General features: G+C 45.8%; 1 protein-coding gene across 4 annotated transcripts in view; it reads left to right on the top strand.

Annotated features, from left to right (window-relative positions):
- Positions 1-414: 414 nt before the first annotated feature.
- CDC14A (cell division cycle 14A) overlaps positions 415-13,709 on the top strand; it is a 191,664-nt gene continuing 178,369 nt past the window's right edge. Inside the window, exons 1-2 of one of the 4 annotated variants that reach the window (XM_029062853.2) lie at positions 415-686; positions 1,913-2,003. In XM_029062853.2, the coding sequence (XP_028918686.1) occupies positions 560-686; positions 1,913-2,003 (218 nt within the window). In that variant the 5' untranslated portion in view covers positions 415-559. The remainder of the gene's footprint in view (positions 687-1,912; positions 2,004-13,709) is intronic. The other 3 variants (XM_029062852.2, XM_029062850.2, XM_029062851.2) reach the window with 3 other exon arrangements.

Here is a 13,709-nt window from a genome sequence, read left to right as displayed (position 1 = left end):
TTCCCCTCCACCCTCCCCCGCACGCACACACATCCACACACGCACATATAGAGTCATAGAGACCCGTGTGTCCGGGCCGGTCCTTCCCCCCCACACGTGTACACACACACACACACATAGACACGTACACGCACACACACCTACCCAGAGCCCTCGGGACGCGTGTGCCCGGGCCGGTCCTTCCCCCTCGCCCCGTGCACACACACACACACACACACACACACACACACACACACAGAGACAGAGCTAGAGCCCACGTGTTTGGGGGGCGGCGCAAGTGTCGAGCGGCAACAAAGCCCTGGCAACGGCTCCCGGTGACCCCATTGGCGGCGGCTGCAGGGGAGGAGGAGGAGGAGGAGGAGGAGGAAGAGGAGCAGGAGGAGCAGGAGGAGGAGGAGGGAGGAGGAGGCAGGGAAGGGGAGGGAGGAGGAGGAGGAGCCAGTTGCAGCCCAGCGCTGCAGCCCGGCTCTCCGGACGGCCGGTGGGTCGGGGTGCGTGTGCGAGTCCATGCCCGGGCCGGGCTGGGTGCCTCCGTCCCTCCGTCCCCGGGCTGGCTCGGATGAACCCCGGGCCCCGGCGGCCGGGGCAGGCGGAGGGGCAGGAGGGGCAGGAGGAGGGGCAGCCCCCCGCCCCCGACATGGCAGACCTCGCCGGAGACCTCGCCGGGGCCTCCGAGCTCCTCCAAGGTGAGGACCGCACGCCTTTCGCCCCTAAGGACCGACCTCCTACCGTCTGCACCCACACCTCCCGGAGAGAGACCAGTCCTGCCCCGCGGCAAGCGCTCAGTACAGTGCCCTGCTCCGACCCAGCGCTCCATCGGTCCCGTTGCATGCAGGAAGGAACGGCCCCTGCCGCCGCCCGCGCCTCCTCCCGCGGGCAGAGCGCTCAGCGCAGTGCTCCGCACACCGGGCGATCGATGGCCTCGGGGACCCGCCGGAGCCCTCCTCCCTTCGCCCCCTCCCCACCCTGCAGACCCGCGTGTTGTCTTGTTTTTGTTTTGCTCTTTTGCTCTGCTCCCGTCTCCCCCGTTTAGACCGGCGTTGGGCAGGACTGGCCTCTGTCTGTGCCCCAATTGTCCATTCCCAGCGCTTAGTCCAGTGCTCTGCCTATAGTAGACGCTCAGTAAATACTACTGAATGAAGGTGAGCCCGTCATTGGGCCGGGCCGGTCTTTCTCTGTGCCTCAATTGTCCATTCCCAGCGCTTAGTCCAGTGCTCTGCCTATAGTAGACGCTCAGTAAATACTACTGAATGAAGGTGAGCCCGTCGTTGGGCCGAGGTGCTCTCTCTCTGTGGCCCAATTGTCCATTCCCAGCGCTTAGTCCAGTGCTCTGCACATAGGAAGCGCTCAATAAATACTACTGAATGAATGTGAGCCCGGCGTTGGACAGGACTGGTCTCTCTCTGTGCCCCACTTGTCCATTCCGAGCGCTTAGTCCAGTGCTCTGCACATAGTAGACGCTCAATAAATACTATTGAATGAATGTGAGCCCATCGTTGGGCCGGGCTGGTCTCTCTCTGTGGCCCCATGGTCCATTCCAAGCGCTTAGTCCAGTGCCCTGCACAGAGTAGGCGCTTAATAAATACTCTTGATGAATGGACATCCCCACCCACCTCACTTGGGGTGCAGAGCCGGGCACCCACTGTCACCCCACCTTTGCCAGCTGGTGACCCACCGGTGCCACCTCGCCGGGGAGTTTGCCCACCGAATTTTATATTCCAAGCGCTCACTACAGTGCTCTGCACATAGGAAGCGCTCAATAAATACGACTGAACGAATGAATGAATGCCCTCCGGGCGACTTTGCAGAGCCGGCGATGCTGCAAACATTCCCCCCCCCCCCCCCCATTCCCCATCTCCCCTCCCCCCATTTCTCACATCTCCCTTCTAAAGATGTTTTTGTGTTTTTCCAGATCGCTTATATTTTGCTACGCTGAGGAACAAGCCAAAAAGCACCGTAAACACCCATTACTTCTGCATCGATGAGGAGCTGGTGTATGAAAAGTAAGTTTCGTTTTTGTGCCTCCGTGTAAAGGTGGAACGGCCCAAGTTTCCGTTCGTGCTCCAGTGCCCAGCAAAAACAGGGCATGCTTTCAGCCGGTCCTATATACTGAGCGCTTACTGTGTGCAGAGCACTGGACTAAGCGCTTGGAGCTTTGAGGACCTGGAGGGGGAAGAAACAGCACACCACTATGCCCGGCCCAGACGCTTTTACACCCCAGGATGGAGGGGTGAGGGGCACAAATCGATAGTTTTATATCTCCTGTAGAACACCATTACTTCATTCATTCAGTTGCATTTATTGAGCGCTTACTGTGCACAGAGCACTGGACTAAGCGCTTGGTGCTTTGAGGCCCTGGAGGGGGGGAAACAGCATGCCACTCTGCCCGGCCCAAACACACTTTTACACCCCAGGATGGAGGGGTGAGGGGCACAAACCGAAAGTTTTATATCTCTTATAGAACATCATTACTTCATTCAGTTGCATTTTTTGAGCGCTTACTGTGCGCAGAGCACTGGACTAAGCGCTTGGTGCTTTGAGGCCCTGGAGGGGGGGAAACAGCATGCCACTCTGCCCGGCCCAAACACACTTTTACACCCCAGGATGGAGGGGTGAGGGGCACAAACCGAAAGTTTTATATCTCTTATAGAACATCATTACTTCATTCATTCAGTCATATTTATTGAGCGCTTACTGTGTGCAGATCACTGGACTAAGCACTTGGAGCTTTGAGGCCCTGGAGGGGGGGAAACAGCATGCCACGCCTACCGGCCCAGACACTTTTATAACCCCAGGATGGAGGGGCACAAATTGAAAGTTTTAGATCTCTTTTAGAATGTCATTACTTCATTCATTCAGTTGTATTTATTGAGCGCTTACTGTGTGCAGAGCACTGGACTAAGCGCTTGGCAGGTACAATTCAGCAACAGACAATCCTTACCCAACAATGGGCTCACAGTCTCGAAACTTTATTGCTTCAGTTATTACTCTTTAAAAAAATAATAAAAATGTGATTTTTTTCCAGCGGTCTCCTAGTTCCTCTCTACCTATTGTAGAGAAGTTGTTTACCAATTCTAATATATTGTACTCTCTCAAGTGCTTAGTAGAGTGCTCAATAAATACTATTGATTGATCGATTATTGACCCTAGCAGATTGTGAAACATAATTTTTGCTTACACAAATCATATTTTTAATCACTAATCTTTTTCTGGTCAGTTGTATTGAGTGCTTACCTTAGGCAGAGCACTGTACTAAGTGCTTGGGATAGTACAAGCACAACTCTATGCTACTTCATTTAGTCTGTCTCCTTCCCCCCACCCAACCCTCCCCAGACAGTGAGCTCACTGTGGGCAGGGATTGTCACTGTTTATTGTTGCATTGTACTGTCCCAAGCGCCTAGTCCAGTGCTCCGCACACAGTAAGCGCTCAATAAATACGACTGACTGAATTGTTTGCCAACAGGAACTGTGGGGTTCAGCCAGGTCATACGGCTGTGATGCAATTTGTTTGTTGTGGTTTTCTGGCCTGGACCGAGGGAAGGGCTGGCGAGCAGAGGGTGCACAATGACGTCCAGTTAGGGGATGTAAAAACTTTCTTTAGGTGAGGTTGAGAGTGGGTACACATGGTAGAATTCCATTTCTGGGCTATCAAAACAGACCCCCCCGCCCCCCCCCCCAAAAATAAATGGTTATTTGGTTCTTCGTGGTCCTGAGATTCCCATCTCTCTGGAGGAAGCCAGTTTGTTGACTTTGGCCTTAAATGGGCAGCGCACCTTTTCTGCAGAGTTGCATCAAGGTTTGGGGTTGCTCTGCACGACACAGTTTAAGGCAGTAGGGTCATAAAGGGACTTGGAAATAATAATAATAATGGTATTTGTTAAGTGCTTACTATGTGTCAAATGCTGTTTTAAGTGCTGGAGTAGATACAAGGTAAGCAGATTCTCCCACGGGGGGGCTCACAGTCTTGAGAAGCAGCGTGGCTTAGTGAAGAGCATGGGTTTGGGAGTCAGAGATCATGGGTTCTAATCCCCGGTCTGCCACTTATCAACTGGGTGACTTTGGACAAGTCACTTCACTTCTCTGAGCCTCAGTTACCCCCTCTTCAAAATGGGGAGGAAGACTGTGAGTCCCATGTGGGACAACCTGATTACCTTGTATCTACCCAGCGCTTAGAACAGCATTTGGCACATAGTAAGTGCTTAACAAATACCAAAATTATTATTATTATTATTATTATTAATCCCCATTTTACAGATGAGGTAACTGAGGCCCAGAGAACAATCATAATAATGGTATTTAAGTGCTTACTATGTGCCAAGCACTGGTCTAAGCTCTGAAGTAGATACAAGGTAATCAGATTATCCCACGTGGGGCTCACAGTCTTAAATCTCCATTTTAGATGAGGTTACTGAGGCACAGAGAAGTTAAGTGGCTTGTCCCAGGTCACACAGCAGACTAATGGCAGAGCCGGGGTAAGAACCCATGTCCTCTGACTCCCAAGCCTTTGCTCCTTCTATGAAGTCACGCTGCTTCCCAGGTATTAATGGGAATAGTAATCTAGGTGTTTTACTCTTGGGCTATGGAAAGGAAGAAAACAATGTGTTTGATTTTTAGTGATGTGCCCAACTTTTTTTTTTTTAAGAACCAGTTCTTAGTGGTAAGCAGAGAAGGCATCTAGTGATGTAAGAAAGATCATATTGTAAATAGTTTCAAGTTCAGAGATGCAAGAAAGAATGCCTAAAAGTTGCCAATGTGGTTTCCATTTTCCAATTAGCAACAACTCACTGGCATTGTTGGTAAGGAAAGCGACTGGCTTGCTTTGGGTGGAGCAGAGTAAATCACGTGATTTGCCCTCTGGGGCGAATTAAGGGCAGAGGTGGTGGTAGGAGAGGGTGAAGGCCGAAGAGTTCGGCAGGAGAGAAAGCCAAATCTTAAACTGACTCATTTGTCTGACTGCTGGTGATCTCAAAGTCCCATTCCAGAGGAATCTGTTGGTGTTTTTTTTTCATAGTTGAAGAATTCATCTGGTTTTATTTCCCTGAGGTGTAAACAGAAGGTACAAATAAAAATAGCCAGTAGTTAAATGAACCACAATGACTTTATTAAAGACCTATCCTATTACCGATGCTTTGGTAGGTATGTAGCCAACTCTGCTCAGAGATTTGTGGGCATTAAGGAAATAGGACTGTGCATAGGCTACAAATATAAGTAGCCCAAATTTATTTTTAGTCTTACAACTGGTATTTTTAGCTTGAATTTATTTTTAGTCTTTCAACTCATATTTTCCCTTTCTTTAAACTGGCTTCTCCCGAAGAAGACCTTTAATTCTTTTTGAGGCTGTAGAAAGGGGCAGTGTTTTTCAGTAAATCTAAAGTGAAAGTTGGGATGGTTTACTTTTATTTAGCCTTTCCAAAATTCTCCTTTGCACATTTTGATCCTCTCACTGTTTCAGAAACTTGGAAATTGGTATCCTCACTTATCCTGAGACCCCCAAGTCACAGAAATATTGAATCCCTCACCTCAGAACCAAGCAGATCTCAGGGGCTTCCCAACATTACTGGCAAAGATGTTTATGGCTTCTGTTGGGGAGGAAGCTTGAAGGGGAGGCTGCATGCTTGCTAAGTTTTGTAATTCAGAGGCTAGAACCGGAGACTATTAAATGTTACCTTAAGGGGTTAAATGGTATATTTATGAATTATTTTTTTTACCAGTGCTGGATTGGAAACGTAGCACAAAATAGCAATCTAATTTTAGGGAGAAAAGCTCTTAGCCTTAATGTCTTAAGCGATCCTATATTAATTGCTGTTTTAGAAAAGTTTTAGCCCCTGCTGATTCTCTTTCATGTATCTTGATGGGTTCCAACTTGGGTTTAAGAGGCAGGCATTTTCAGAGTTAGAGCTGGATTAATTACAATTTTACCACCATTAAATTATCTCCAGTTTTTATACTTTTGACAGGTATTTCCTTAGCTATTTCTTAGGACATTCCTATTCATTATTATCACAACCTTCTGACAAGTGGGGGAAGTTTTAAATAAAATGTGGCCTGAGCTAAGGATGAATTTTCTAATTGGATTTGTTTGGATGAAAATGACCAAGGGCCCTGTCAAATGTCAGAAGCGGCACAGTGTCAGGATGCGAGAAAGAAGGAAATTGCAATGGTGGTCATAATAATGATTACGGTATTTGTTAAGTGCTTTACTATGTGCCAAGAATTCATTCATTCATTCATTCAATCGTATTCATTGAGCCTTTACCATGTGTAGAGCATTGTACTAAGCACTTGGAATGTACAATTCGGCAACAGATAGAGACAATCCCTGCCCGATAACGGGCTCACAGTCTAAACAGGGGAGACAGACAGCAAAGCAAAACAGAACAAAACAAAACAATTAGTCTGGCCTAGATATACTGTACTGAGTGCTGGGGGTGGTCCAAGATAATCAGGTCATTCATTCATTCAGTAGTATTTATTGAGCACTTATTGTGTGCAGAACACTGTAGTAAGTGCTGGGAAAATAATAATAGTGCTATTTGTTAAGCGCTTACTATGTGCCAAACACCGTTCTAAGCTCTGGGGTAGATACAAGGTAATCAGGGTGTCCCACGTGGGGCTCACAGTCATAATCCCCATTTTACAGATGAGGTAACTGAGCCACAGAGAAATTAAGTGACTTGCCCAAAGTCACACAGCTGATAAGTGGCAGAGACGGGATTAGAATTCACGACCTCTGACTCCCAAGCCCGTGCTCTTTCCACTAAGCCACGCTGCTTTAGCCACATTTGCCACAGTTCAGCAATGTGTGAGCTACATGGGCTCACAGTCTAGGAAGGAGGGAGAACAGGTATTGTAACCCCACTGTGCAGATGAGGGAACTGAGGCACAGAGAAGTTAAGTGATTTGCCCAAGGTTATACAGCAGATGTGTTTCAGAGTGGGGATTAGAACCCAGGTCGTCTGACTCCCAAGCCCGGGCTCTTTCCACTAGGCCAGATTGCTTCTTGGAAAGAATACTGGTAGAAATACTGTGGGGGTGTTGAGGGTGGTGGTGAGGACTGCTCCATGGAAAAAGCAGCCTGAGAATCGGCCAGGGAGAGCTAGGGAGAGGAGAGGCTGAAGCACTCCTGAGAGATTTGGCCATAGTCTGATTCCACTGACTTGATGGTAATAATTAATAATAGTAATAATAATAACAATAATCCATTTAACAGATGAAGAAACCAAGAAGATAAGTGACTTACCCAAGGTCACACAGGAGATAAGTGGCAGAGCTGGGGTTAGAACCCAGATCCCCTGACTCCCAGGCCCGTGATCTTTGCCTTAGGCCAGGCTGCTGACCTCTCCCTGGTCCCTCCCCTGCTATCTCTGCAATTTCCCGAAGACTGGCTGAAGGCAAGCACCAGGAAGGACTTGATTAGTCAGAGAAACTTCCAAGCCATGTGAAGGCGTTTCTGATATCTGACCAACATCCTTGCTGCATTAATAAAGCTGATTGTAGTTTGCTTTGTTCGCTATATGGTTGTTAGAGTAAAAATAGCTCTAGGGGGAAGTTAAAATTTCCCTTTGGTCTGGTCTCATACTTGAAAATTATTTTCTGAGTACAGAATATTCACTTATCCTTGGGGTATAAGTGTCTTCCCAAATAAGGAGGCTTTTTTTGGTGTCTGACTAAACCAGTAATGAAATGTGTAAAAACAATCAAGTGCTGTTGTTTAGCACAACGAATGAACTCTTCTTTTGGATTTTGGCCACCTTATCATATGAATTCCCATATGAATTTCCCATATGAGTCATTAAAGTAGCTAGGAACTTTATTTTTGTCCAATACATTGTTCCAGTTATTATATATCAAAGCATATTTTAATTGCCTGCTTCAGTAATTCACTGTATGGATGATTTAAATGACACAGAAAGTGAGTTTGTGGGGAAATACAGGGTAGAGAATGCTGTTAATCATATCTAAATCTGGTACATTTTTCTCTTTGGGCTTGCAAAGGAAGAGCATTTATCACAGGAAGTATGGTTTTAGATGTTTAGAGGGACACTCCTTCCTTTGGGCTTGGAAGACCTGAGACTGACTTGCCAAGATGTACTTGGCGTTTAATCTGTTGTCTAAATCTCCACTCAGGATGTAAAGTTGTTAATTCTGCATTGATGTAGTTAGGCTTTCTGATACTTCTAAGGCTGCTGTAGGCAACTGCAAGTTTATATTGACTATTTTAACCTGCATGATAGCAGGTTGAGCTCAGGAAACTTGTTGATGTTCATAGAAGAGCTGTGGATTTGGGCTGTCTCAGAATGGTGATTTGAATTAAAAACAGGATGTTAACTTAGCAGAATCTGTAGCAGGGGAATCCAAATCCAAGGAAGTGTATTTAAGTTTAATATTGGGGAAGGTCATCTCTGGGACTGAGACTCAGCTCTTTCTCCAGGGGTAATGAACTGGAAGTTCAGAGTACCATCGTACAGCACAGTACACTCAATTCTTCCACCGCACATGTTTTCACTCTGAATTTTGGCTAGAATTATTTTAGGGAATGCCTGTCTCACTGCCCAGCCTGTTTACATGCAGCATGCTCTGATAACAGGAGAAAAAAAAGCAGTTTGGCTTAGGGGGAAGAGCACGGGATTGGGAGTCTGAGAATGTGGGTTCTAATCCGGGCTCTGCCATCTGTCAGCTGTGTGACCTTGGGCAAGCCACTTAACTTCTCTGTACCTCAGTTTCCTCATCTGTAAAATGAGGATTAAGACCATAAGCCCCATATGGGACAACCTGATTACCTTGTATCTATCCCAGAGCTTAGAACAGTGCTTGTCACATAGTAAGGGTTTAACAAATACCAGTATTATTATTATTCTCTGCCTCAAGTACCTCATCTGTAAAATGGGGATTAAGACCGTGAGCCCCATGTGGGACAACCTGATTACCTTGTATCTACCCCAGAGCTTGGCACATAGTATGTGCTTAACAAATACCGTCATCATCAAATAGTATACTTGTGTACATGTAAGCAGCATTGGGTGATCTAAGAGCCCCGCTATTGATTTAGTGGAAGGAGCTGGGCTCTAGAATCAGGAGGCCTGGGTTCTAGCTTTGGCTCTGCCAATAAGACAATACTTGATGGGGCTGTATTATCAGTGGTGAAGGATTCTGTGTGAAGAGTCACCGAGGACATTCTAAGAGATGGATAGGTCCACCAGGAATCCTGAAAAGTGGCTGGTTAACATAGAGTGGCTGAGTCTATAGCTGCTACCAAGGCCTAAAGGGTCATGGCACAGTATCAGTGCTGTGCTATGGTCAATTTGGCCATCAGTGGGGCTTGTGTATTAAAAAAAAAAATACCCCTCGCCTGCATTTTGGAATGTGCTGCATTCTGGTCCGTTTTCTGACTCAATGCTCTCTGTGGCCCAGAGGGAATAGGATTGGCAGGGAGGGATGAGACAATGTGGAGTGGTTCTGTACTAACCACTAGAACAATTCATTATTTTTTGGGGTATGTGTTAAGCATTTAGTATGTGCCAGGCATTGTACTAAGCGCTAGGGTAGATGCCAAGAGCATCCCTTTGCTGACGTGCTGCCTTTGCTCTTCCCCCCTTCCAGCCCCACAGCACTTATGCACATCTCTATAATTTGATTTCTTTGTACTGATGTCTGTCTCCCCCCATCTAGACTGTAAGCTCTTTGTGGGCTGGGAATGTCACTGTTTATTGTTGCATTGTACTTTCCCAAGCTCTTAGTACAATACTCTGCACACAGTAAGCACTCAATACATGGCTGAATGAATGAATGAATGAATGAATGAATGAATGAGTGGACATCGTTTATGTCCCACATAGGGCTCACATTCTTATTCCCTATTTTACAGATGGGTAAGTCAGGCACAGAGAAGTGAAGTGACTTGACCAAGGTCACACAGCAGGAAAATGGCAGAGTTAGGACTGGAACCTGAGTCCTCTGACTCTTAAAGCCTGTGCTCTTTCCACTAGACTACGCTGCTGCTGTTCTTGATGGGAGACTCCATTATCACTGATCATCAGGCCTCTGGAAATAAAATATTGCCACTTAAAAAAAAAGTTTCTTCCCCGGTCCCCCCAAAAAAGCCCAAGACAAATTGAAGCCTGGCCTAATAGTGCAGAAGCCCCACCAACACCCTTCCAAAATCTAGTGTAAATAAAGAAGTTGTTTGGCTTCTTAGTGAATTGGAAGTGTGGACTAATTTCTAACTTGGGGAAGATTGTCAAAGACTATCAGTTGTTGGCAGCTGCTAAATGTTTTTCTTCTGTCCCCTTTATGTGGGGCAAGATAGTTGTTTTATTCTGGGGAAGTATAGGACTGAGAAATTAATTCTTTGATGTAATAATTCTTATTTATTGAAGAATATAGCAATGTTCTAAAAGTGCATTGTAGGCCATAGAATGGTTTCAGTCCTACCATGCCAGTGATATTTTATGGTAATAGAAGGTGGACAAATAGGGACAATTGAAAGTAAAGCTTTACTTGCAGAAAATATTTGCATCAACAAGAGCAACTTTACTAAATTGTTTTAACAGATAGTACTGTGGTCCCCTTTTGCACCCAGATTGTTTGATCTGATTATACTGTATCTAACCCCAGCACTTAGTGCACAGTAAGCACTTGATAAATACCAAAATTGTAATTATTATTAATGTGTTCAGGTTTCCCATCATTGTAGACAGCACCATCATCCGTCCTGTCACTCAAGCCTGCAACCGTGGCATTATTCTTGACTCACCTCTCTCCTCAACCTGCATATTCAGCCAGTTGTTAAATCTTGGCGATTCTACCTCCACAACATCTCCAGATTTGGCTTCCTCATCTCCATCCAAACTAGTGACACATTGGTTCAGGCGCTTGTCAATGTATCCCATGTCGACTACTGTGTCAGCCTCTTCGCTGACCTCCTGCCTCTTGTCTCTCCCTTCTCCAGGCCATACTTCACTCTGCTGCCCAGATCATCCAGCTAAAAACGAATTCCACGCATGTCTTCCCACTCCTTAAGTGATCCCAACCGTGGCCCATCCATCTCTGTGTCAAGCAGAAACTCCTCACCATCAGATGCAGGCGCACAATCACCTCTCCCCCTTATTTATTCTTACTCCTCCACCACTACAACCCAGACAGCACACGCTGCTCCTCTCATACCAACCTTTCACTGACCCTCGCTCTCATCCCTCTAGACTTGTAAGCTCATTGTGGGCAGCAAATGTGTTTATTGTTGCATTGTACTCTCCCAAACACTTTGTACAGAGCTCCACACACAGTAAAGCACTCACTAAATATGATTGACTGACTGAATGACCTTACCCACTGACTTACCTCTTACTCACATTTGCCTTTCTGCCTGGAACGCCTTCCTCTTACATAGCCGACAGACTGGCATTCTCCATCTTCAAAGCCTCAGTGAAATCACATCTCCTTCAGGAAGCCTTCCTGGACTACACTCTCATCCTCTCCCCTGTTTTCCTTGTCTACTGACCCACCCCCACAGTACCTATATTCATATGCTTCTACTCAGTTGCTTCCTACCTTTAATTTATTGTAATCTCTGCCTCCTCCATTAGCCTGTAAAGCCCCTTGAGAATAGGGATCATGTCTGCCAGTGTGGTACTCTCCCAAGCACTTAGTACAGTGTTCTACACAAAGTAAGTGCTCAATAAATACCATCAATGGATTTATTTTGGTTGTTGGGACATGTAACCACAGGGACCGTTAGCCAAAACTACTCACCTATTTTGGAATTTTTCTCCCGTTACAAAATTGTAGGGCCTTTCTCAAAGAATTGCAAAATATTTTCTAATTGAAGTGAGGCTCTTTGACTTCAGATTTTTTAGTTCTTGAAAGATACAAGAACCTCTCCCCTTCCTGTCTGAGAGTGCAAGAAGATTTGCCAGTACAGATCTAATTAGCTGCAGTGGATGCTTAACTGTTTATCTAAAGAGTTGAGAATGTTTTCTTGGTTCTTTGGCAGTGGGATTGAAATGCAAGTTTACAGCAGTCTCCCACGCACTGAGTGTTCCACATGTGAGACAGTGCGTTCTTTGTTCACGAAATCTGATTTTAGTGTTGACTTTGTTATTTAATCCACTAGGTCAAAAATGAAAGCCTTAGAAAGCTATTCAAAGTTGACTGGATTGTAGAGTCATGAATGGAAATAGATCATCTACAGTAGAGGTTTACCACCTCCATTAGAGCAGGTCAGTAAGTTAATGGCCAACTTGGTGGCCACTGTAATAATAATAAGAATAAAAGTATTATTGTTAGCTCATTGTGGGCGGGGAATGTGTCTGTTACAGTGTAATATTGTACTTTCCCAAGCACTAAGTACAGTGCTCTGCACACAGTAAATGCTCAAAAATACGATCGACTGACTGGCAATAATAGTGGTATTTAATTTTTTACTGTGTGCCAAACACTGTACTAAGCGCTGGGGTTGATGAAATACAAGCAGATCAGACACAATTCCTGTCCAACCTGAGACTCACAGTCTAAGAGGGAGGGAGAAAAGGAATTAATCTCCATTTTACAGATGAGGAAATTGAGGCGCAGAAAAGTTAAGGTCATAGGCAAGCAATCAGTTGTATTTATTGAGCTTTTACTGTGTGCAGACCACTGTATTTACTGCTTGGGAGAATATGGTGCAACAGGGTTGGTGGATATGTTCTGTGCTACCAGCAGCCAACAGTCTAGAAAAGGAGACCGACATTAAAATAAATAAGTACATAGTTCTGTGGGGCGGAGGGTGGGGTGAATATCAAGTGCTTTGAAAAGGCACAGATCCAAGTGCATAGGTGATGCAGAAGGGAGGGGGGAGTAAGGTAAGAGAGGAAGTAGGGTAAGAGAGGACTTAATTGGGAAAGGCCTCTTGGAGGAGGTGTGATTTTAAGAAGGCTTTGAAGGTTGAGGGAATGGTGGTCTGCTGTGTATGGAGGGAGTTCCAGGTCAGAGGGAGGGCGTGGGCAAGGGGTTGGTGGCGAAATAGGTGAGAGGCGAGTGACAGAGCTAGAATTAGAACCCAGGCCCTCTGACTGCCAGGCCTCTGCTCTTTCCACTGAACCACACTGCTCAGAGTCCTGTTCTAAGTCACAGAGGAAAGATGAGTTGTGGTCCTTGTCCCTATGGAATCTACATTCTGTCTTCTGTAGTACCTTAGCCACACATATTAAAATACACAAATCAATCAGTCACTGGTATTTATTGAGTGCTTTCTGTGGGCTGAGCTGTAATATAAACACAGACACAAACAAATCTTAAAACAGTTAAGAGCCTATAATGGCCTAGAGGGTTCAGCATGGGCCTGGGAGTCAGAAGGACTGGGGTTCTAATCCTGCTCCACTACTGGTCTGCTGTGTGACCTTGGGCATGTCATTTCACTTTTCGGTGTCTTGGTTACCTCATCTGTAAAATGGGGATTAAGATTGTGAGCCCAATGTGGGCCATGGACTGTAGCCAACCTACTTAGCTTGTATCTACCCTGGCGCTTAGTACAGTGCCTGACACATAGTAAGCGCTTAACAAATACCATAAAAAACCCACCTTGCGTATATACAGTGTATTCGTTTTCCCAAGCCCTTCCAATATGGTCCCGTTTATGCCTTCACAACATGTTTTGTGAGGTAGGGAGAAGCAGGGAAGAGAGGAACTGAATTTTTACCTGGTTGTTTTTATCCTCCTCCTCCTCTTCCTCCTCT

The sequence above is a fragment of the Ornithorhynchus anatinus genome, chromosome 4 (genome assembly GCF_004115215.2).
Source record: "Ornithorhynchus anatinus isolate Pmale09 chromosome 4, mOrnAna1.pri.v4, whole genome shotgun sequence".
NCBI classification, from domain to species: domain Eukaryota; kingdom Metazoa; phylum Chordata; class Mammalia; order Monotremata; family Ornithorhynchidae; genus Ornithorhynchus; species Ornithorhynchus anatinus.
The sequence above is the reverse complement of the archived record's forward strand: the minus strand, read 5'-3'. Positions and strand labels throughout refer to the sequence as shown.